This window comes from Ctenopharyngodon idella, chromosome 9 (genome assembly GCF_019924925.1).
Source record: "Ctenopharyngodon idella isolate HZGC_01 chromosome 9, HZGC01, whole genome shotgun sequence".
Taxonomy (NCBI): Eukaryota; Metazoa; Chordata; class Actinopteri; order Cypriniformes; family Xenocyprididae; genus Ctenopharyngodon; species Ctenopharyngodon idella.
The window spans coordinates 22,975,922-23,001,013 of record NC_067228.1 but is presented as its reverse complement, the minus strand read 5'-3'; the positions used below and the strand labels follow the sequence as shown (position 1 = coordinate 23,001,013).

The following is a 25,092-nucleotide window of genomic DNA, read 5'->3' as shown; positions in this document are numbered from 1 at the left end:
TTAAACTAATATTGATTAATTAATTAATTAATTTATATCTCTTGTTATATATTATATGACTTTTAAAATGAAACAAATATAAATTCATCTTTTGTTAATTAAGCTTTCTAAATTATCATATATATTTTATTTCATTTATTGAATGTCCTAATCTCAATCATGCAAACCCTTATTTAGGAGACATGTTTTTACAAACCAGTACGCTGTCGTTTTTCAGTGGGTAAGCTTAACATACAATAGCATACTTTGAAAAAACACGGTGGTGGTATTTTTGGTTGAACTGTCCCTTTAAGAAAAACAGAAGTCAATTGAAGGTCCTCATTAGTATATATGCAGAAGTTTGTGTGAGCTTGAGTTCATTCTGACCTTGTTTGACCAGTCGGATTTCGCCGTCATGTGTTTTCTCCCAGAGGCCGTAGCAGCGGCTGCTCTTGCTGCACAGGATGGTGTTATTTTCTCTGGTGATGTGCCAGTCACCAGCCACACTCTGTTCATCCACCTGCTGGTGCTGGTCATTAAAAGCACACTCCCGCTCTCTCTCCTCACTCTGAGCAGCTGCCGAGACAAAAAAATAAAAAAAAAGTGATGAGATTATTATCAGAACATGCAACATCCACCAGGAATACTTCCTGTAGGTCTACATACAAAACACGGAAAAGGAAAGTGATCATTACTTATACCAGTGCATTTAAGGCAAGTCAGCCCACACAGGAGTAATCTTGGCAACAATCTTGGCTATTATCTATGTAGACAGCAACTTTAAAGTCACGAAATGAAAATTCACCCTGCATATTTCTTAAGTGCACGTTATTAATATTATTGTGAACGATTCATCCATGTACTGTATGCTTCATTGTGAAAAACATTTCTGAGATTACAATTTTTAATCAAAAAGTCAAAACTGGTCTTCCAGTGAAAACAACTTCTCTCTGGTGAGGTATGCAGGACTTCTACAATCATTGAAAACTCCGGATCTTGAAACTCTGCCCTGCAAGCTCACATTCATCTGCCTCCGTTTTTGAACGCCCACATCTCAAAATTCAACTAATAACCGATGGATAGACCCAAATCTCCATCCAACATTTTTTTGATAATTTGTTACACTAGGATGTACTTCAACAATATATAAAGAAAAGATCTGTCTCTACTTCCATTTCATCATAATGTTAATAGGGAAAGAATGACATGTCTAAAACTAAGATTACATGTCAATAACATCTTTTCACATCATCACTAAAATTCTGCCAAAAACTTGAGCTTCTTGAGCTCAAATCAAGTGAAAAATTCTTTCATGTTCAAAAACTCTTTCATTTTCATGTTGCACATTTTTCCAAAATAAATTTCAGGTCAAAGTTTATGTTAACTTAAAATATTAAGGTTGTATTTGTTTGTTTTAAATAATTTAATAATCATATTGTTCATTCTGCCATCAGAAATCATGAAAATTAATAATATTTTATTGTCAATTTACCATGGTTTACCTCCAAACACACATAATTTAACAATGTTTTAGACATCCCCTTGCACGTATTATTATATTTTGGCAAATTTAATAATGCTTTCAGTTCAGTTCATTCATCTTTAACAGATTTCCCCCCAGAATCAATGCAGGGTACCATGTGGGCCTGCATATGACTTATTTCAGTCCTCCAAAATGATTTCCTGCCTCAAGGAAGTTGAAGAGTTAATTCAGTGCAGAGGATAATGAGGTTGAATGTGGGCGCGGACTTCTGATTGATAGCTAAACCTTGATTAATTGGACGCAATAGGAGGGGCGGGAGGATCAGAAACGGTCCAATGGCTTTATGCTAGATGCAAAACAACAGAACACCTGGGGTCTCCTGCGCACCTGCTGCTTCTTGAACCAACCACGTACAAATTCTCTTATGTGTACACAATGCTCACCACCCAAAAAAACTCCATTACAATGCTTCCCGTAAGTCACTGTCATGACAACACAAGAAGGGAGGGGGAAACAGCATTGCGCTGAGCGTACGTGCAGAAAACAAACCTTTTGAGCAGTGCCGTGTATTTAGAGAACACAAAACCATGATGACTGATAAGGGCCCTAGCCAACGGGATTGCCCTCATTTCCATGAGCAGAGCCAGCAGGGCTGAATTCTGCTGTCGGCCGATCGCAATCTCCGCCGCAGCTGGCCCGCACTCACCCCGACTGTATCCAATGAATTAATCCTCTCTCTCTTACCCGCAATGTCATGCAAATCGCCAGGCCAGTGTCTGAGTTACCGAGAGGGAAAAATCATAATGCCACTCGTTTAACAGGCTTGGTGAAGTCATGGATCTGGACTATTGTATTCACAGCGTTCAGACAAGTGAGCTGGGAGGGGAAAAAGCCCCCTGGTAGCATCATCGCCATATCCACGTCCCATCGGAGTCCAGAGAGAGAATTGCCGCTGTATGTCCCTGAGGGAGGCTTTTGTCTGCTCCTCTACAGGAGCGAAGCATGAAACGGTTGCACCGGTTTCTATAACACTGCACACACACCAGCAAGTGGTAGTGCAAGCTATGAATGTGTCCTCTGCGTAGCCGCGGATGCCTGACACTGCAGGACACCTCATTATACCGAGCAATCCTTAATCTAAAACAGGGCTGCTCGACCTGAGACCAAGGCGCAAAACGGTCCCTGAGTGGCTAGGAGAGAAAAAAAATAGAGTTTCAGTTTGGCGTGCCTCTCTTCAAGACAAAACACAGAGCTCCACTGGGGGCCATAAAGGACTGCTGATGGTTTGGAGATGCCTCCCAATTACAGAGTTAAAGATGGAGGGTCCCATCTCTGTTGACGGTAATGAGCACATGAGGGCTGAGGCAGATGGATAATGCTTACATCCTCTTCCTCTGTAACACACCGTCTCTGAGCTTGAGCATTTGTATTTGCGCAGTTACGAGTGTGACGGGGGGTGTAATATCACGTTTGTGCCGACTGTATATTTTAGGTCCTGTCTTTGTTTTTGAGTCAGCGAGCCAGGTCATTAGGCGCGACAGTTTCCTGTAATTTGGACGAGAAGCCGTGCGCCCACCCCCCGACACGGGGGTAAAAAGGAGCGAGAGCGGCCTACAACACTACCTTCAGATCCAATCACACACAGCAAAGGAAAACACTGTAGCATTTTGGCTGGCTCAAGAGCAATGCCTCAGGCCAAAGTGGCTCAGAGTTTGTGTGCTGAAGAAGAACAGCAGGACGCTAAACCTTATAGCAGGGCACTCAGACAAAATCTCTGTTTATTGGCAAAGAGTTTGCTAAGGGGCTTCCTCAAGTGTCTCCTTAAAAATCAAAGGAGATTTTTGTTCTCAAAAGTGGCCCACATTTCCACTGACTTGAGAGTTAAACAATAATCTGTTACAGAATAACAGATCCACAATCTTGACACACCGCAATCTTTCTTTAAAGCTCATTTGCGCAGTTTAGAAGGTATATTATAGAATTCTAGGATCTGAAATAAAAAAAGCTGCAAGTTACTTGAAAAGGAACATCAGTCTTGCTTTGGCAGATCTCTTCTGCATTGATGAATTTGATGGTTTGAGGTAGAGGTTTGCGTGGGATGGATTTCCAAACCCGCAAGAATCTGTCATGCCTGAAACATTAGCCACTTTTCCACCGTCGGGCCCAAAGGTTCTAAGAACAGTAAGGAACGGTTCCAGTTGTATTTCCACTTGAGCCTGGTATGGCACGGCACGATTACAGACCGTTCTCGGCCCAGAATTCTCAGCACAGTTGGTTACCGTGCTGGTAGAATGCGTGCAGTGACGTCGCAACTCAGGATTGGTCACTTGTCTGTTGCCTGGCTACCAGTTTCTCTGTAGCTGGCTAAGTCCATGGCTATTTGAGGGACGCAAACACAAATTAATAATAAAATTAAAAGAAATGTATGATTATCCTCCATAATGGTTGCTATTTACATCCCATATCATCTGTAAACTCTTGAGTTACTAAGGCAACGACAGGCGCATTTGTATTACATTCCAAAGAGTGGCCGTTATAAGCCCCACAGTGGAAAATGAAGCCATATCTATACCGGCTGGTTTAATTTAAAAAGATGTGTTTACATATTTCCCCATGGGATACAGGAAAAGTACTATTTGTCAACCCTTGGGATTCCCAAGTGATTTCATTTGATTAGTTGTCTATCCTCTCAGATCTATAATGGAATATCAGGAGAAGTACCTCACTGACAACAGAATATCTGCGACATATGCAGATAAACATGAAAGTACAGATAGTCTGTCAATAGCACATCAGTCTGTTATTGTAGAGACATTTACTTGCCCTTAAACATGATGATGAACAAAACAAAACTGTGACTGGACACTTCATATGTCAGTCAGACGGCCTCTTCCTGACTAAATAGGCGTTCTTGAGCCAACTGGAGTGGCTATAGATCCCAGGCCTTATGTCATCAGGCAAAGGTCTAGATACATGAGACTAGAGAAGATCTGACTAGGGACACAGAGTTACCTAATACCTTTGAACAATTAAACTCAAGGAAAACTCAAGTTTTCCTTGAGTACCGGCACTTCGGACATGTTGCACGTACGGAAGCCCGCTGCACCCTCCTTTCTTCAGGAACTCGTTTTGAACTGAGCATCGGGAGTACCGGCACTTTTATTTTTCCACTTTAAGCACTGGGTGTCAACTAAAGGCACATCACATTATGCCACACTGGCCATGTGTAGGGTAGACAGACAACAGTGTTTATTATAATGGGAGCAATTTAGTTTTGTGGCATCAGTTTAGAAAAACTTTGTTGAGGATTCTGGTTCATCAGCTTCCACATCAGCTCAGATACTGTCTGATGGAAATGACATTACAGCTGATCAATAGTCATACAGACACAATAGAGAGTCTGGAAAATTAAAATGGTGCTGTCCCAAGTGACATTTTTTTCCTCATAAATATGTCTGACGGCACAATCTGAATTTCCTTCATTCCTGTACAGTACAGCTGGGACGAGAGAATTTCGGTCAAGTGTTTTCCTCATGTCATGATTAATTCAGCTTTCACCAACTGGCTCCGTTCCATCTGGACACGCAAGACAGGCATCTTCGAATCTTCCAAATGACTCGGCTATTTATTTTTGTCTGGTGGGTGGTGAGAAAAAATTCCTCCACCTCTAGGTGGCAGGGTGCTCTGCTCTCTGTCGGGAGAGAACAGCAGAAGGGAGGAGGGTGAGGACAGGGGAGAGGAAAGGGGGATTGTGGGATTGTTTTTGGGGGCAGTGGAGGCAGTCTGTACCAGCCTGACTCTACCCTGCTACTGTTTGTGCACCGGCTCAAGGTTAAGGCTGCCGCTCAGAGGCCTGTCAGCATTTTCCCCAGATAACACTCAACTCTGCCTTACTGGGGACCTTCGGCCTGTGTTAGTTCCACCTCCCAGCCTTCATTTTAAAGGGAAAGTGCAGTCAAAAAAATCTGGTGCTACTTTGTAACAACTGTAACTGACTCTTGCTGGACTGGGAAAAATGAAACTGGGCTTTTCTATAAAGAACACATCAGAGTAAAGGACTGTATGAACCTAAGCCGAGTACAAATCGTGATTAATTTATCACATCTCCGCTGAGGCCAAAAGCTGAGGCTGTGTCTGCCAAAGAGCCGGAGGGCCTGTGGCCATTTCCTTTCGAGTAGATTATCTGAAAGCCTGGCACAGGCCCCATCTCCTGCCAATGTCTCTATGGACAGGGAAGCTGTCAGGCTGGCTCTCAGATACAGGAAGGCAGAGGGGGAGTGCTGGCACTGGAGGGGGCACCAGGAAAAGCCTCATTCCAGCTTGGCCTAGGAGAACTTAGGGGCCAAATGAAAGGAAGGAGGATGGTTCAACAATTCCAGGGCCATCTGGCAAGAGAGAACCACTCAAGACCACCAGGCAGTTAGATTAAGTGGCATATTGGTGTAATATTTGGTGCAAGATTTCCGATTTATATAACAAGAAGAATATCAAAGTGCAGTAAACTGTAAAACTGTTAGCGCTACAAACCAGCGTGTTTATAATTAAGACAATACGTTAAAATAATATGGTAAGAAATACTAGTTCGCAATATCAAGCAGCATAACAAGCTGTTTTGTACAGCTAAAAATAACTGGAAGCGAATGACACAGGTCCAGAATCCAGACACATTAAAATCACAAATGGACGAGTCCGATCTTATCTGAAAAATAAGGTGGATAGTAAAGGAAAGGAAGGGTGCGTGAACATTTACCATAGATCTGGGAATAGAAGTACAAAGTAACGCAAATTTAAAACCAAGAATTCTTCATCGGGTTTCTTGAATACCCTCATCTGCCATTGGTCAGTCAAACAAACTTGCACCATTGGTCAAGACAATGTTGCTGTTCCGGTCTGGTCGGGATGGTGAAAAAAAAAGTTTTGAAAAGTTTTACAATGCCTTAGAACCACTGTTAACACTTCAAGGAAATAAAATGGATTTAGGAATGCACAATATAGTGTTACCATATCAATATTAGAGTTTTAAAGTGGTCATATGATGCTTTTTAATGTTTTCCTTTTCCTTTTGTGTGTATTGTACAGCTCTATCTGTATCTGTGCATGTATAAGATCTGCAAAGTTACAAACTCAAAGTCTCCCACAAAAGGGATTTACTCTAACTAACAGCAAACACTGTTACAGATCTGCCTAAAACGCCTCGATCGAAGTCCAGATATTACTTCTCGGAATGTCTAGGTCACAATGTGACATATTAGCATAATGCCTGCCCAAAGGCATATACGCAAAGAAAGAAGACGAGGCTTCAGTGGACTGTAATGTTGTTGCCATGTCCTGGAGACACTGTTTGGCCATCCGAAAATGGATGAAATTAGGAATCAGTGGTTAAGATTTATTTATAACGCTGTTCCTGAGCAGTACAACTTATGAAAGTTTGCTTATGAACAGCGCATTTTTAATGGAGGATAGCTTCCCGAACCTGGGAGAGTACAATGCCGGCTATACACACCTAATTAAAATTAGAAATATACATTTCAGTATGTTTTTTTAGCTTTATTTTATGTTGTCACTTCAGGTCATAAAGTTGTAACAGTGAAGAAGACAAACTGAACCATTATAACATTGTATCTGAAAGGTCAGATAGTTACAAAAAATAAATAAATAAAAAAAAAAAAAAAAAACCCCCCAAAAAAAAACACTTACCACTGTGAAATGTTCTGCTCAAGTCGTGCTTGCTAAATTGATTCCAGTCTATCTGCTTGATTATCCGAAATTTCAGAATCTGACTCAGGCTCGAACTAATACGGTAAAACTGCCGACATTATTAACTGTATGTTTACAATTGCTTTAGAAGCTTTGGAATTATGGTAAGTGGCATTACATTTTCAACAGATCCGGCGTACGGGCGTAAACACGGAAGCACTGCACTGTGTTTACTACGTCAACAGTGTAGGAGAATGACAGAGAAGAGAATAGATTGTTGAATAACGTCGTTATTTTTGTTTTGTTTTTGCACACAAAAAGTATTCTCGTCGCTTCATAAAACTAAGGTTGAACCACTCTAGTCACGTGGACTATTTTAACGATGTCTTTAGTACCTTTCTGGGCCTTGACGGTGGTAATTACAATGCTGTCTATGAAGGAGTCAGAGAGCCATCGGATTTCATCTAAAATATCTTAATTTGTGTTCCGAAGATGAATGAAGGTATTACGGGTTTGGAACGACATGAGGGTGAGTAATTAATGACAGAATTTTCATTTTAGGGTGAACTAACCCTTTAATTATCGATATTGGATGTTGAATATATACTCATTTGCTATATTTTTACATTTAGGATTACCTTTGTCGTCATCTAACGCTCACTTGAAGTTATTCTTCAAAAATACTAAAAAATTATTAAAATAAATTCAAATTATTCTTCAAAAATACTATTTAATAACAGTGTTAAATGTAATCTTTAGCAAATCTCAAAATTAATATCCATTTTCATATTGTAGATATGTTGTGATGTGTTAATTCAACATTTAAAAGGCAGATTTAATTTGTGTGTTTTATTTTAAATGTGTGTTAAAAAAAAAAAAAAAAGGTATAGAATTTTAATTTATCAGTCTTAACAAAATTATTATTGGCTTGTTATTAATCGCCAGGAATATAATTTTATAATTTCAATACATTCCTAAATGTTTTACTTGTAGCTGTTTTGGCAAATTAAGCTAAGACAGAAGTATTTTAAATAAAAAAAAATAAAATAAAAAAAAAGCACACATTTAGAAACTATAATTACAGACGCCATAGATATAATAAAAAGGAGATTCCCTCACTTCCATAATTTTCATAAGACTTAGAATACATTGACATTAGAGTACTTGATCCTAGCTTGATCCATGAACCAAGCAGTTGCTCAAACAAGCAATCAAAAAAGTAATTAAATTGCAATAGCAATTACACAGCCAGAAGTGGAAATGAGGATGAGCTCAAGGCAGTGATCAAACATAGGAGGGGGAAACGCCAAATCCATCTTTTAACAGGCAGGAATTTATTTGGAACTGTGGTTTCATAAGGTAACATCTACTGAGCCTCAGGGACCAAGGCCATCGACTCACTGCAAGGAACAGCGAATCGAAAAATGATACAATTACTGCTCTACAGCCTTTCTCCCTTTAGCTCAGGACAATTTGTGTTCATCGTGTCTCTGTGTACCCGTTTAATCAAAGTTGAAGTGGAAAAACACAACAGCACACCAAACACGTGTGAGATTCAGCTGCAGGGTCATAACATGTAAAATCCATGAAAATTTATCTTAAAAAGCTTTTAATGTTAGCGCTATCTGGCTTTATATGCTTTTCAAAACAAAAACAGGCCTCTGGTTAGTTAGTAAAACACAGACAGAGAGCATTTTATTGAGCTGAACAGACACTGTGGAGCTTGCAGTGATGCTCAGTTTATTAACAATAATCAGAGTCTCATCTACCCTGTCCAGAACATTTACCTTATCTATCCACCTCTGCAGGAAACCAGCTTTCCATCCCTGGACGCTAACACTAACGTCTGCTTTATATCATGATCATCTCAATAAGATTAGCTGAATTAATATGAAAGCAGAATGGATGTAGATGGATACAAGATACCAAGGTGGTTGCGGTGTTGAGTTTCAAAACAGAGTTAATTACTATTCTGATTATCAAATAATCTGTTGATCATTTCTTTGACGAATTCAATATCTTACCCAATGCTATCTTTTAAGCAAATGTGCAAACTGAAAACTATGTAAAGCATGCTATATCTTGAGAGCAAAAGATAAAAAAAAATGTTGTTGCGGCAACCTAGCCCATGTAAAACTTTATGCTAATGACCTTCTTTGAAGTGTTTAATATGAAGCATTTTGGACATGTTGCATTGTACACTTTTTTCCTACTGCGGCTCGCTTTGTGCCCTCTAGCATTTTTTTTTTTTTTTTTGCAAATGTGTTTTTTTTTTTTCCACAGAAACCGGTTTTTACTGCAATGTGACATAATGCAGTAAAACAAAATGACAAAAAAAAATGAAACTAAAAATAAAAACTAACACAAAATATTAATAAAAACTATAATAGTATATGAATAATATGAAAATAACTAAAAAATAACTCCTTCAAACAACAAAACAGACTCAAACAGGCCAAACACCAAAATGCAATGAGCTTCTGCATGTAGGCATTTGTTGGCACTTTTTCAAGCATGATATTACTGTGCAGTGGCTGTTTGAGGCCCTTTGGGAGTCTTGTTGCCATTCCTCAGGAGTTTGCAGAGACAGTCTCCATCTCAAGACTTTGACTTCCAGGAATAAGTGCTAGTGCCGTGCATTACAGTACAGCTGAGCAGATTCATCTGCCTGTGGCTCTATGAATACATATAGAGAGTGAGAGACGTTTCCCTTGCAATCCACTTCCTCAGGACAAATCTGACCCGAATAATGAAGTCGCCACGGTCTCATGTTAGAGAGTTTTGTTGCCATTTGCCCTGCAGAGAGTCGCTTGCAGAGGAACACAGGGATGTTTACACAAGAGTGGCCCACAAGTCGGTCATTAATCATCTGAGCAACACAAAATCCTTCCTTCCAAATGGCCCCTGCAATACAGCAAAGCAAACTCAAGAATACAAAACCACCCCCCGAGGAACTGTAACCATGCAAATGACTTTTTCTCTGCAAAGAGATGGACGTGATTCTGAAATTAAGTTGTGTAAACCAGCTATAAACTGCAGTTACTGTGGATAACTCTTTTGTAAATGGACAGATGCCACTTTAAAGGGGTGATGAACTGAAAAATTTAATTTTCCTTGAGCTTTTGATATATAAGAGGTCATCATACTATAAGAATATCCTGTAAGTTTAAGAACTGAAAACTTCCTTGTTAGTCCAATAAAAGCTTTTATTAACACCAGGACCAGCGAACGACAGGTTTTTCAAAGTGGGGATCTGTGACGTCAAAGGCAGCAAGCACCGCCTCAGCAGAAGAAGATCAACGCCTACTTTATCACTGCCTGTTTAACCCCACCCACCGATTCACGCATGACATGTAATAGGTAAATAACATAGGCCTACGTGGTGCTATCGAGCTACCAAGCAATAAACATGCCGTTGAGGATTACAAAATATTGTGCAGTGCCTGGATTTGACAGTAATGCAACATGTCAGTAACTGTGTTAATTCTAATGCCTGATCTGATATGTAATGATTCATGTACAGTCAGATGTTCTTTGTGTGTCAGTAAATCAAACCCGTGACTAAACGTCAACTTGCGTTGTTTCTCTTAGTAGGATGAAAATAATCAGTTACTTAAACGGTGATTAAATTATATAAAAGAAAGTGATCAAAGAAAGCTCCCTTTGTAATCGCTGGAGCAGCACGCGCTGAAGCTGTCAATCAAACAGCGCGAGTTTATCAGTGACTGAGTTCTGGACACGCGCAAAAACTCCCGTTTTATTCAACAAATCTCTTAATTATATCGCGTTTGCACTGTTAGTGGCGATGAAAGCATTTGTTAGTGTACAGAAATTGAGTTGCAATGACGAGATCACTGCTTTCATGAGCTCAACATGTCTGTGATCGGCTCAGTGTTCATCTCTGCAACCTTTCATGCCTTTCACCTTTCACGATCTAAATATAATGCCATAGATCTAAATGTAATGCAGCACTTTTCACGATTAGTTAACCTTGAGAGCTGTAAAAGTAAAAATGCGCTAAAAGAGAGAGTAATACTTGGCTATTTCAAATGGAAAGATGTTAGCCAATCACAGCAGTGGGTGTTTACGCTGAAGTCTCAAAGCAGACATGCCCCTTAAAACAGAGCGTTCAAATCAGAGGGCTAAAATCAGGGTAGGAAAAATGCCTTTTATTTCTAAATTATGACAATTTTGGATGTAAAAAGCATACTAACATTATAAGTGCACCCCAGGAAACATTATAAAACTATAAAACAACACAGTTCATGACCCCTTTAAGGGATGGTTGGCATAGTCTAATATGAGCCATTAGTATATTTTGTGTGTGAGAAGAGATTACACGGCACACAGCAGAGCACTCTGACCTGAAACCCACCAAAAACAACACTCAACCTAATAAACAATCATGACCTCTGACCAGATCCTACTGCCTAGTGTCCTGACAGCTGGCGGGAGATGTGTACCATGCCGTGTGTGTGTGTGTATATGTGTGTGTATCTATGTCCAGACTTTAGGGGGGCTAAGGGGGGGAACAGCTAAGTCTGTCTGGACCCTTCCCCCCTCCTTTTTTCTAATGCACCCGGCTCTCCCTTAACGCCAGGGGGTCCTAAAGCTGCTTTGGCCAGTGTAACCCCAGTGTCTTTCTCTGTCTGTCTGGGTAAATCTAGACTTAAAAAAAAATATATCAGCTTTGAGGGTCTGATTGAGTGCAAGGCGAGGTCAGGGCAGCAGGTGGCTACGGAGAAAAGTAAAGGCCAAAAATACAAACGGAAAAACAGACATTATATAACAGATATTTCAGATCATTCTGACTGAGTTCTAATTTGCTGAGCCACAATCAAAGCGGTTGTAAAATGGCGATAAATGCAGACCTATTAATGTGCCAAGATGCTACGTTGCCTGGCAACAATGTTACTTAGTGGAAAAATGTGTCCTGTCTATGAATATACCTTTTAAACAATCACAAAAATAAATGTAACTCCAGTGTCTCACTATTTTTCTGGGTAAATTCAGACAAAAAAAAAAAAAAAAAAAAAAAAAAAAAAAACTTGGGCTGCTCTGAGGGTCTGATTGGGTGCAAGGTGAGCTCAGGGCAGCAGGTGGCTACGGAGAAAAGTAAAGGCCAAAAATACAAACGGAAAAACAGACATTATATAACAGATACTTAGTGCAAGAATGTGTCCTGTCTAAGAACATACCCTTTAAAGGGCACCTATTATGCCCCTTTTCACAAGATGTAATATAACTCTTTGGTGTCCCCAGAATGTGTCTGTGAAGTTTCAGCTCAAAATCCCCCACAGATCATTTATTATAGCTTGTCAAATTTGCCCCTATTTGGGGGTGAGTAAAAACACGCTGTTTTTGTGTGTCCCTTTAAATGCAAATGAGCTGCTGCTCCCTGCCCCCTTTCCAGAAGAGAGCGGAGCTTTAACAGCTTGCGCTTCGATTGCTCAACAACAACAAAGCTGGAGAATCTCACGCAGCCAAAATGACGATCGTCAGCCTTACATTGTTCAAACCGGAGTCGGACACTGACGGAGAGACTTCGGAAGAAGTTACAACTTATAGAATGCAACTGGATGTTTCTGAACAATAGCTTTAGCCGCATTTGTTGTGGAACTGGCTAACAGGCACATCGACTGAAATGGCGATTTGCTCAAAAATCATAAAAAATAAACAGTGTGACACTTACTTCTTCTGGAGGATCACGAACATTTGGTACAGATCCATCCTTGAGTACCAACTTTTTAGCAAAGCCTGCCTTGTATTGCCCCTCGTTCACAAATCAGTCTGGAGTGAAATGAAATGTGTCCCTTTAAATGCAAATGAGCTGCTGCTCCCTGCCCCCTTTCCAGAAGAGAGCGGAGCTTTAACAGCTTGCGCTTCGATTGCTCAACAACAACAAAGCTGGAGAATCTCACGCAGCCAAAATGACGATCGTCAGCCTTACATTGTTCAAACCGGAGTCGGACACTGACGGAGAGACTTCGGAAGAAGTTACAACTTATAGAATGCAACTGGATGTTTCTGAACAATAGCTTTAGCCGCATTTGTTGTGGAACTGGCTAACAGGCACATCGACTGAAATGGCGATTTGCTCAAAAATCATAAAAAATAAACAGTGTGACACTTACTTCTTCTGGAGGATCACGAACATTTGGTACAGATCCATCCTTGAGTACCAACTTTTTAGCAAAGCCTGCCTTGTATTGCCCCTCGTTCACAAATCAGTCTGGAGTGAAATGATTTGCACAGACATAAACAAATTTAGGTACATTTTGGGGCGCATTATCTTCAAAAATAAAACTAATCCACTGCTCAGTGACTCAGATGTTGGGAGAAATTGAAGAGTCTTATGTTCAGTCTTATATCCAAAAACAGAACTCTGGGAATGCTTACATTGTTGACAGCTGCTCGAGCGTGGAGAAAATGGCGGACAGTGTACAACTCGCTGAGGGCGGAAACTATTGTAATGCAAGACCGTCAGTCAGTGGGCGGGGCATGAACAGTGTCACTGCCCAGAGAATCAAAACGGCATGTCTAATGAGACTGCTTTGGTTTAATGGGGATTAAAAAAAAAAAAAAAAAAAAAAAGGAGTGGGTGGATTTTTTATCATTATAGGGTGGTTGTGTTCACACACTACCAACACACATTTATGTACAAACACCATGTAAAAGTGGATTTTGCATAATTTTTAAACAGGCTTCCCGAACAATCCCAAAACATTCTCCAGCAAAAACAAAGGGGAAAAAAAAAGAAAAAGGACAAAAAATAAATAAATAAATAAATAAAATTCACACCGCTCACATACTCTGGTCTGGAATAACCACAAAAACAGACAAGCAGAGTGATACAAGCAGTCAAATGTTCCAGTGCTGTTACGTAAATATCATACCACTCAACAAATTAATGTGATGTAATTTTTAATGCACACCAAAAGCGCACATAAGCCACCTCCGAATCTCAAGCAGCTTGTGAGTCACAAGTACCAAAATGACTGACTTACCACGCTTAAACAGTCAAACACACACAAAATGATGTCAAAATGCCCATCTTGGTTTGTATCCAGTTAAACAGTCAGTTTTGGAATCGAATTAGTTGAGAAAGAGAACGCATGTTGTGTAACAGTATATTGGATCCGTGCATTAACACTTAAAGGAACACTCTACTTTTTTTGAAAATAGGCTCATTTTCCAACTTCCCTAGAGATAAACAGTTGAGTTTTACCGTTTTCGAATCCATTCAGCCGATCTCCGGGTCTGGTGGTACCACTTTTAGCATAGCTTAGCATAGTTCATTGAATCTGATTAGACCATTAGCATCTTGTTAAAAAATGACCAAAGGGTTTCAATATTTTTCCTATTTAAAACTTGACTCTTCTGTAGTTACATCGTGTACTAAGACCAAAGGAAAATTAAAAGTTGCGATTTTCTAGGCAGATATGACTAGGAACTATACTGTCATTCCGGCGTAATGATCAAGGAACTTTGCTGTTGTACCATGGCTGCAGCAGGCGCAATGATATTACGGAAAATACTGAAAAATTACTGGAAAATTAGCCTATTTTCAAAATAAGTGGAGTGTTCCTTTAAAGTGACAGAAGTCTATCCTGCTGCTGTCTGTCATGTTAAACAAAGAGCAAAAGACAAAGAAAAATCACTCTCTGCTCTTAACTGAAAAACTTTTGTAACTAATTCTAAGTATTAATTTGTATTTAATTTTTACAATGAAGACTATCCAGTGTTATTTTACATTTGATTAATTTAATTTCTGTAGTATTTTTTTTACCTGACTACTGTATACTCACCTGAAAAAAGCCATGTTTATTTCATATCTCTCTTTATTATATTGCATTTATTTGTGATGTTGTTTAAAATTAGTTATTTTATTACTGTCTTTTTACTTGTTTTTTTATGAAGATAAAATGTTTGCATTGAAGAAAAGTAGATTTTTGTTTGTATATGCTGTCAAGTATAGTTCTTTGAAAGAAAATCGGAATTTACACACACACACACACACACACACACACACACACAAAAAAAAAATTGCAATTGGTGCATCTCTGTGGCTTAACTGTGGTACATAACTGTTACATGAATACTCACCAAGAAGGTAATTTTGACAATTTTGTGTGTATTTAGCCACATAAGCAGTGGAAAAGAACTGAAATTGGGATTATGCGTAGTCTGAGAGGCAGCTTTCTGTGTGCGTGAGTACTTCACTTATTGCATTTAATAATATTAAATGTCACGCGTATGTAGCCTACTGTAACAGTCATGTGTTCAGTCTACTCTTTACTGTCTACATCGACCTAAAACTTGGACTTTTTGTAATCTTTTGGCTTATTAAAAATCACGTTGCGATATGCATATTGCAAAAAATACATTTGCGATATTTCGTTAATTTCGATATATCGTGCAGCCCTAATTTAAACTACTCCATTTGGTACATTATCATATTATGGATGTTTTCCAGAGACAGACAACATAACTTTTGTGTTTCCTGTCATGGAGGGGGTGAAGAATAAATGCATTGTCTAGAGCGTGCTGTCCCATCATTCAGCACATCGCCCAGGCAACAGACATCACGTCGCTAAGTCTGGTTCTAGGTAGCAGCAGATATCCTTCACAGCCATGCAGGCAAAACATGCATGCCGTAAACATACACAAGATCACCTATATACAAGCTGTGAATGAGGCAAATGAAAGCCGCAAGAGGAAGTCAGACATTATATTATGGCAAAGCAGACATAGAACTGGAGAACAAAGTAAAGTAAGCTGTGGTCGAGAGCTGCCGCAGTGCACGCCTTTTCCTCATGGTTTGCCTGGAACTAGACATCTTCCTGCTTTCCTGTTGAACAATGCCGCTCTAAAACTTGAAAAAACTCGTCAAACAAGACACCTTTAATTGGTGTGACAACTGTAAAATATTCACAAGGAATGCCTCATGTGGCATGTCTTTCTCAGTCGGCTGACTGGATCGGTTGGCAGTGGTCCAAGAAGAGCGTTTAATGCGTATGAATCAACAGAAGCAGACACAATTAACTTGCTGACATCACTCAGAGAAATAAGAAACACTTCCTCCATCGGCTCACCTGTCGACCCACCTGCGGAGAGCCACCAGAGGCACAGACACACCCTACTATGCCTCAGTCTCACTGTTAGCAATACAAACAAATCTCTCTCTGACAGTCAGACTCCTGCTATGACAAGTCCTGACACGCTCCACCTGCAGCAAGTCATTTTGCAACAAGGGCCTTTTTTTTTTTTGGCTAGACGACAGTAGTAGTCATGAATACAAGAAATTTCCGGATGGGGCAAAGAAATAACAGTAGGTTCAATGATATGTCCACAATAAAGAAACTTTCAAAAATCTAGTTTAACCACATATACCAAGTTCTTAGAAACGTATTGTATTATTCAGATGTTTGTCTTATGCTCAACAAGGCTGCATTTATTTAACAAAAATACAGAAACAAAAATATTGTGAAATATTACAATTTTAAAAAATCTATTTTAATATATTTTAAAATGTAATTTATTGCTGTGATGGAAAAGCTGAATTTTCAGCATCATTACTCTAGTCTTCAGTGTCACATGATCCTTCAGAAATCATTCTAATATGATGATTTTTTCAACCTCAGAACTACCCTTGCCTTCTCATAAAAAAAAAAATATTTTAAGATAAAAACAGATAAATACTTTATACTTAGTACTAATAAAATAATAATACTTATGATTTACTTACCATTTCTTTCTATTAATCAAGTTTATTTCTTAATGATGATATCAGGACAGATGATCTTTATGACCTTATACATACATACAATTTTCAATGCATTTTTGAAAAAATAGACTGGACAAAAAATTGAGCATCACATCCAGCTAATAGCTATTACTAAGTACCATCTACAGACTGCCATGCTTTTCACAACATAAAGGGAGATCAATAAATATATATAATACAGGATATGAGACACCATTGAGCTTCATTAAGGAAGGAAGGTCTTAATAAGGAAAGCTTCATCAGTGGGGAGGAAGCAAATTAATGATTATAAAGCATGCTGATGGTGATGAGCAGAAAGAGCAGCCTGAAACTTAATTTACTTTCACCCTGCATCATACAGGCAATGTTCTAATTAAAAATGATGATCTGAGAATAAAAAAGGCATGCTCGGACATGAGGTTTCGTGTAAAGCTAAACTCCATGTGAGCCGCAGTCAGTCCGGCTGGATATGGACAGGGTTCGAGACTGATTGAGGAAAGCACCTGCTCTGCTAGTCGGTCACACTCCAATGCCTGGACACGGCTCACGTTCCCTCCATTCTTCCATACGTTCATCCATCTGCTCAACAGAACCTGGACCTCACAGCTGATTGCATTATTGGAAGGAACACACCAACACTGGAGCAACCGGAAGTCAAAGCAATGAATCCTGATTGCTGTATGCTTTATTTGGTGCTTAATAATATTATTAATGACAACAAAACCAAGTTTTCAATGCCAAACATTTCAACATACCAAGACGTACGCCAGTTCTCAACTCGGAAGTTTTTATGTTGATGAAGCCGTGATGTATCATAATTTACACGCAACCAGGACAACAGAGAGAAGGTTAGAGATACGACCAATATGGATTTTTGATGGCAGATGCCGTCAAATGGCCAGCGAAGACATAATGTTACGAAAGATTTCTATTTCAAATAAATGCTTTATATTGATCAAAGAATTCTGAAAAAAGTATCCTGGTTTTCACAAAAATATTAAACAAAACATCTTTTAACTTTTATAATATAATACGATTATTGTGCACCAAATCGGCATATTAGATTAATTTTTTGAAGGATCATGTGACACTGAAGACTGGAGTAATGATGCTGAAAATTCAGCTTTACCATCACAGGAATAAATTACATTTTAAATGTATTAAAATAGAAAACAGTTATTTTAAATTGTAATAATATTTCACAATATTACTGTTTTTACTGTATCTTTAGTTATAAATGCTTTGGTGAACATAAGAGACATTTCAAAAACTGTACAAAAACCAACCCCAAACATCTGAACGTAGTTTATATCAATAATAAATAGTGATATCATTAGTATATCAATAAAAAGTGACCAATGTCCATTTATATTTACTTTCAAATACTTATTATTTTTCCCCCTGTATTTATTCAAAGGTTATTCTGAAGTTACTTTGTGATCTTTTCATTTAAAAATGCCTTGGTGTCAAAAAAGTAACTTATAAACAAAGTTTGTTTTTCAACATGTTTTGTGATGCAATACAATACTGTATATGCCATATGTACTGATAAAACTTCTCTAATACCACAGTCAAATCTGAACTTTGAAAGTTTTCTGTCTGGAGTTTACAGAAGCAGCATGACAGCAAATCGTTGTCTCAAGGCCTCTAGCTCGGCTCAATAAAACAATGCTTGGTTGGAAAGTAGAAGGTCAGCTAAGCTCTTGTTGGACAGACACTATTTATAGTCCAATCTGAATGACGCCAAGCCAAAACCCACGTAGAGCCTCCAAAATCATGTCCGCTAGAATAAAGCTACTCTCTTAGCCTGCTATTTACACATCTGAGGCTGAGGTGCACATTCACATGCAAAGCATCACCTTTTCCCTTCCTTTGAGGGGCTTGGAGAGGGAGAGAAAGGGTCCCAGCAGGGGCAACAGCCCTAGATTCGGACCCAACCCAAAGCTTTTAGCTCCTCAATGAATGCTGAATGAGCTCACAGCGGCTATTTGTGTTCAAGACGATGAAAGCCAGGAGAACTGCTGATCATATGTAGAGAACCACTGGACGGTCAAGACGTACACGTCCAAATCTGAAGTTTCAGTTTGCGCATTTACGAGACAGAATCATGATGACACATGACATCGGGTTACAATGAAAGCAGACGAGCTCCACCGCAAGATAAAATTATGACGTTGTGATTTATTGGCAGGCAGTAATGTAACAAGGAGCACCCTTTTATCACATATTACAGTGGAGACAATCAGCCTCTGGGCTCTTCCATGAATAGAAAGTACACATGATAACAGCACAGAGAATGCAGTGCATTAGGGCAGTAAAGGTAAAGATCCAGACGCCAGTCCGTCAATGACTCACGCTCAAGAGGGTTTACTCAGACCTTCCTGAATGCGTACAGACTATGAATGGCCTAAAAGCCGAATAGTTGATTAGGGAGTAAAAAAACTAATAAATATAGAGACACAGCTGCCTTTTGCGCACTGATCACCTGTAGCTTCTATAACCGTATAGACTACCAGCATGCAAAATATATACAACATTGAGTATTTCCTATAATAATGGTTATTGGGAGTGTCCACTGACAACTATCACAAACTTGGGTCACACTTTAGATTACGGTCCAATTCTCACTATTAACTAACTAACTATTAACTATGACTTTTGCTTCAAACTCCTAATTACTGCTTATTAATAGTTAGTTAGGTAGTTTAGTAAGTTTAAGTATTGGGTAGGATTAAAGGGATAGTTCAACCAAAAATGAAAATTATTCCATGATTTACTCACCCTCAATCCATCCTAGGTGTATATGACTATCTTCTTTCAGACGAACACAATCAGAGATATATTTAAAAATATCCTTAGTCCTCCAAGGTTTATAATGGTTGTGAATGGTAGGCCAAATTAAGGAAAATTTGGGGATTAAGGAAAATAATCAGGGAATAATTTTCATTTTTGGGTGAACTATCCATTTAAGGGATGTAGAATGTGGTCATGCAGAAAAAGGCATTAGAAGGTTAGTTCACCCCAGAATGAAAATTCTGTCATTAATTATTCACCTTCATGTCGTTCCAAACCTGTAAGACTCTCGTTCATCTTCTGAACACAAATGAAGATCTTTTTGATGAAATTTATGATGTCTGTCCCTCCATTGACTGCCTTTACAATGACCACTTTCATAAAGAGATTGGAAAACTAATCCATATGAATTGAGTGGATTAGTCCAAATTTTCTGAACACTGTAAAAAAAAAAAAATTATTTTTATGATTTGTTATCACAACATTTTTTCTTTTGTCAAATCAACTTAAATAATTAATGTGGTTCAGATAACATAATATTTTAAGTTTCTGTTGATTAAACCAATCGCCTTCATTGTATTAATTCACATTTTTAATTTAATTTAAACTCAAAATTTAAGGCAACCAGGTAACTTACTTTTTTAAGTTAAACCAACAAGTCTTTTTTACAGTGAGGAGACTTGATCGCTTTTTATGGTGAAGAGATTTAATTTAGGATTTTACTTACATGTAAAAAGCGATTAAGTCTCTTCAGAAAATTTGGACTAAATCGCTTAATTCATATATGGATTAGTTTTCCAATCTCTTTATGAACTTTTTGAAGCTTCAAAGTGGTTGTTGCAAAGGCAGTCAATGAAGGGACAGAAATTTAGATTTCATCAAAAAGATCTTCATTTGTGTTCCGAAGATGAACGAAAGTTTAACGAGTTTGGAACGACATGAGGGTGAGCAATTAATAACAGAATTTTCATTTTGGGCTGAACTAACTCTTTAATATGTGCTTTCTAAGTAGTGATATACAGCCAATATCCTAGTAATGTGCATGCTAATAAGCAACTAGTTAATAAGAATTGGACCCTCAACTAAAGTGTCACCAAAACTTGATCATAAAATATACTTTACAAAAGGAGGGAAATCTGATCACATATACATTCATTAGTGAGTTTCTATTCACATATTTGTAGGCAAATTTTGAAGCATAAAAATACTGTCAAAATGTAAAGAAAAATATGGGCTACCTTGAGATAAATACATTTTTAGTTGAATAAGATGAAATGTGCATAAACTACAAATGGTAACACAGTTACCTAATAACTGACCAGATGTGCATCCAAAAAGCATTTTTTTTTTTTATTTAATCATTTAACCAGTATAATAAAAACAAGCAAGACAAGCTGCAGCACAAATTACACATAAAAAACATCCAGACAATTTGCATATACAATAAGCATGTGCATATATCTTTGTTTCCATGTATCTTTTTATTTTTGTTTGCATATTATCTATCTTTGTTTCCAAAACTCAATGCACCAATCCACCAATAGCATCTCAAATATTGCACTCTGGTCATTCTGATATGTCTGAGGCAAAGCCTGCCATCAAAATGATTGGCTACTTGTCTGACACGCAGTAACTTCCAGACATAAGGCATCTGTCATTGATCACTAAAAAAACATGAAGGTCGTAAGTTTTGCACATGCCCAATTTTATTATTCGTCTGGTCACGCAGACAATTTCCTACCAACTAAGCATTAGTCCACTGATTCATAAGTAAACACTTTAACTGGCTTAAATACAAACATCCTGTGCCAAAATTGAAAACCAAAAAAATAAAAAGGCCTCAGGAGAGACCAAGAGTCTTTTCAGAGAGAAAGAGTTTAATATGCAGCTGCATTAGGCCCAGTAGCACAAGCCCACCTTTTGCTTTTACGGTGTGAAATGTGAGCTCACGGCGAGCGCCTGCTCCTCCTGATTGACGATGCTGAATCTGATTACATGCCAGTACCTTACCAACAAACACACACACCGGGCTCCTTTTTACACCCTGCCCCCTTTTAACATCCACATAAACACACTCTCAGACACCTGGCGTTTGTCTGACTTTCAATGGGGAAGACGTGGGCTTAATCTTGCTGATTCATATTTCATGTGGCAATGAGATGAGGAAGTAGAAAATGTCAAAGGGAAAAAGTCGAAACCAAAATAAGCTTAGCCGTGTCCTTTAAAGCACAACGGCACAATACAGCACCTCGTCCTGAAGAGGATTAGAGCCAATAGAGCCCACCAATATATGGAGCTCAACAATAAAACAAGAAAAAAAGTTATTTTTCTCTCTTGGTCCTCCTTTGCACTAATTCCCCACCTCTTTCCCTTCCTCCCTTTAAGTTCCCAAGGAGTACTCTGCACAGACTCGCGTCTGAGTGGCTGGCAGACTTCCAGACTTCAGTAATGCACTAATGAGTATTTGGAGACTCCCCTCAGCATTGCCGACGCCATTTGGGACATGAAAAAGGACAAAAAGAAGAGGGGGAGAGGAGGGAAAAAAAAGGGAGAGATGAAAACATTGGCTGGCCTGCTGGCCTGACAGATAGAAACTACAGTGACTTACTGTCATGCAGTCTACTGGCGCTTATTTACAACACTGACAAACACGTATGTTCAATGTTTGCGATGTTACATTAGCAGCTCGACATATGCCACCGCTAAAACACACTAAACAAACACACGCCACACAAAAGAACAAAGACGTGGTGATCGGCGCCAGTGCAGCAAACATAAACCGCAGACGGGGACGACGTAGACCATGACACACTACATTGAGAGCTGCAAAGATAAACAAAAACCTCATAAACACACTTGAAAAACCCAAAAGCAGCGAAGCGGACCAATGCAATTACGACCCGGCTTATCAACAGAGCTGGAGAAAAGGATCAAAACACAAGGAATAAACAAGTAATGAAGGAAAACAGAATGAATCACACAGCGCATGAGTCATGAGTTTTTTTTTCTTCCTCGCTTCAACACCTTGTCTTATTTCAGTCCCAGTTCTCCGTGTCTTCCAACTTTTATTATCTCCAGCTAGAGCAAAAAGAGTTTCAACCATTTCCCCTTTGTTTACGTTATACCATAAGGCCAAAACAGCATAACAGACCAAATGGTCGTCTTAAATTAGAACGTTTTTCGGCACTATTATTGACAGGGATAGCAAACTTATTTTATCTGTATTAGGTAGAAAAAAAAAAGAATGACAAAACAAACTACTAAATTATAGTAAACAACTTAGCCTAGCTTACAGAGTAGATCATATTATGTTTTAAAGTGGTAATGAAGCAGTCAGTCAAGTTAACTATTTAGTAAACGGATTTTCACTATAATCAATATAAACACGATAAAGGAACATCTTGCAGTACTACAACCTTTGACTTCAAGGGGTTGGTTGGAGCCGTTGGATTAATGAAGATTATTATAGTTTCGATTCTGGTGTTTGATTGTCTGCTTCGTTGCTTGTTACTAGTAATAAATAAACTCATAATATCTCTGCAAGATGGCGATGCCCTGGTTCACAAAAGTGATAAAGAAACATCCTTTTTTTAAGTGGTTACATTTATCATGTTTGTTATATAATTTAAATCCATTTACTAAATAATGTTAACTTGACTGATTACTTCATTTCCACTTTAAAAGGTGTATTCAGTAGCTGTTTAGCTAGCGTTAGCGCTGCTGTTCTTCGTGTACTTTAAGTACCGATACCACAGATGCTGCACTGCACAAAGAAGCAACTTGGGCATAACTATTCATGATTTTCTCCATCATCAGATTTTTACATTTTATGTATGCCGTACCAATGTTAATGCTCATTGTTTTGTCTTTCTGATCTTTTCTGGTTGTTCAGTCGTTAAAGGTACTGATTCTCCTGCTGTCTCCACTGGTAACTAAAACATGATAAGAAGCGTGTTTAGCCATTAGCTTGAGGATTCTCTCCATCATTTAGTGAAACACTGCAGGCCACATCATTTATTTTACCATGGTGAAACACATTGAGGGGGCAACCCACACCATATATAATTAAAAACACTTTTTATAGAAAACTATTATGAGTACAGTCTTCAAATCATGTGAGTGACAGGATTCAGATGACTCTTCACAAACCACAATTTATTTCTAAAAGTTTTAAATTAGCACCAAACTACTGAATGCTTTTAAAACTGGAAAGGGCAGTACAAGAATGACATTACAGCAAAATCAACATCTGAACATTAACCTAACTATAAAACAGGCTAAAACGAACTTTTAAGTTTTTCCCTATGCATTGCTAAACCTGGTCCCTAAACCTCAATCTCTTCCAATGTCTGAAATTCCCCACCCTTTAGGGAAGAAAACATTTTATCGAACATCACATGAACAAAAAGGAAAACAGGTCTCATCGCATCCACTTGTGGGTCAAAGTGTTAGCAGGGTTGTCAAAATTATATACCAGTATTTCCCCTAGCATTTTGAGCACTGTTGAGTGGATTCTTAAACACCTCAACAGAACAGGTCTGTGATTGGCTACAATGATCATCACTTCAAAAACATGTTGTAAATAGACATCTTTGATGCTCAAAATGCTAGGGGGAAAAGCTGGTATCGTCACATTTTTAAAATTTCAGTACCGACTTGGTAACGAAGTCAGTACCCTATTTAGCAGTATGAATGGACAGCAATAATATCTGAATGTTAATAGGAAGGCGAAATCTAAAAGTTTATTTATTTATCAGTCTGCATATGCAATGGACATCGGTTAGGCTCATCTTTAGTAGCTCATTTGAAAGCATCTTGATATTGTCTATTTGTCTATTTAATGAAGCACATACAATAGACCTGAACTGGAAGCAATGTGATCCGGTTTTACAGAATTTCTTAAGGTTGTTGCACACAAAAACCCCCATTAAAGAACTACAACTTCCAATTCTGGCTTCTATTGGTCAAAACCGAAACTATAAATCTACCATGCTGGAATGAGCCAGCGACTGAGGAAGGTGGTCTGGAGAGGGGGAGGGGTGAGACGCATAGTCTTAAGCCCCTCAGACGCCGCTCTGTTCTGGATGAGGTCTTTGAGCAGTGAAGCTGTTGGCTCAGCAGGAACCGCTGACACATCAGCAGACTCATACACACTCCACTATTACAATGACCTAAAACAGCAGTGGATCCATCTTTATGTGGATCAAATATGAAAGAAGAGCCTTTCCGGGCTCTCTGTGGACAACGGCAATCATTACGTCAAAATTAAGACAGATTTAAGAAATGAGAGTAAGGCTCTGTTCACACAGGAACCCTCTGCAAGCACCAAATACAAGAACATAAAATGGTGAGTTTCTCATTGAAATTTTTAGTA

At 38.6% G+C, this 25,092-nt stretch overlaps 1 protein-coding gene across 1 annotated transcript in view; it reads right to left on the bottom strand.

The window, feature by feature from the left end:
* bmpr2b (bone morphogenetic protein receptor, type II b (serine/threonine kinase)) overlaps positions 1-25,092 on the bottom strand; it is an 88,369-nt gene that overhangs the window by 47,691 nt on the left and 15,586 nt on the right. The window contains exon 2 of the mRNA XM_051904811.1: positions 367-555. Coding sequence (XP_051760771.1) covers positions 367-555 — 189 coding nt within the window. The remainder of the gene's footprint in view (positions 1-366; positions 556-25,092) is intronic.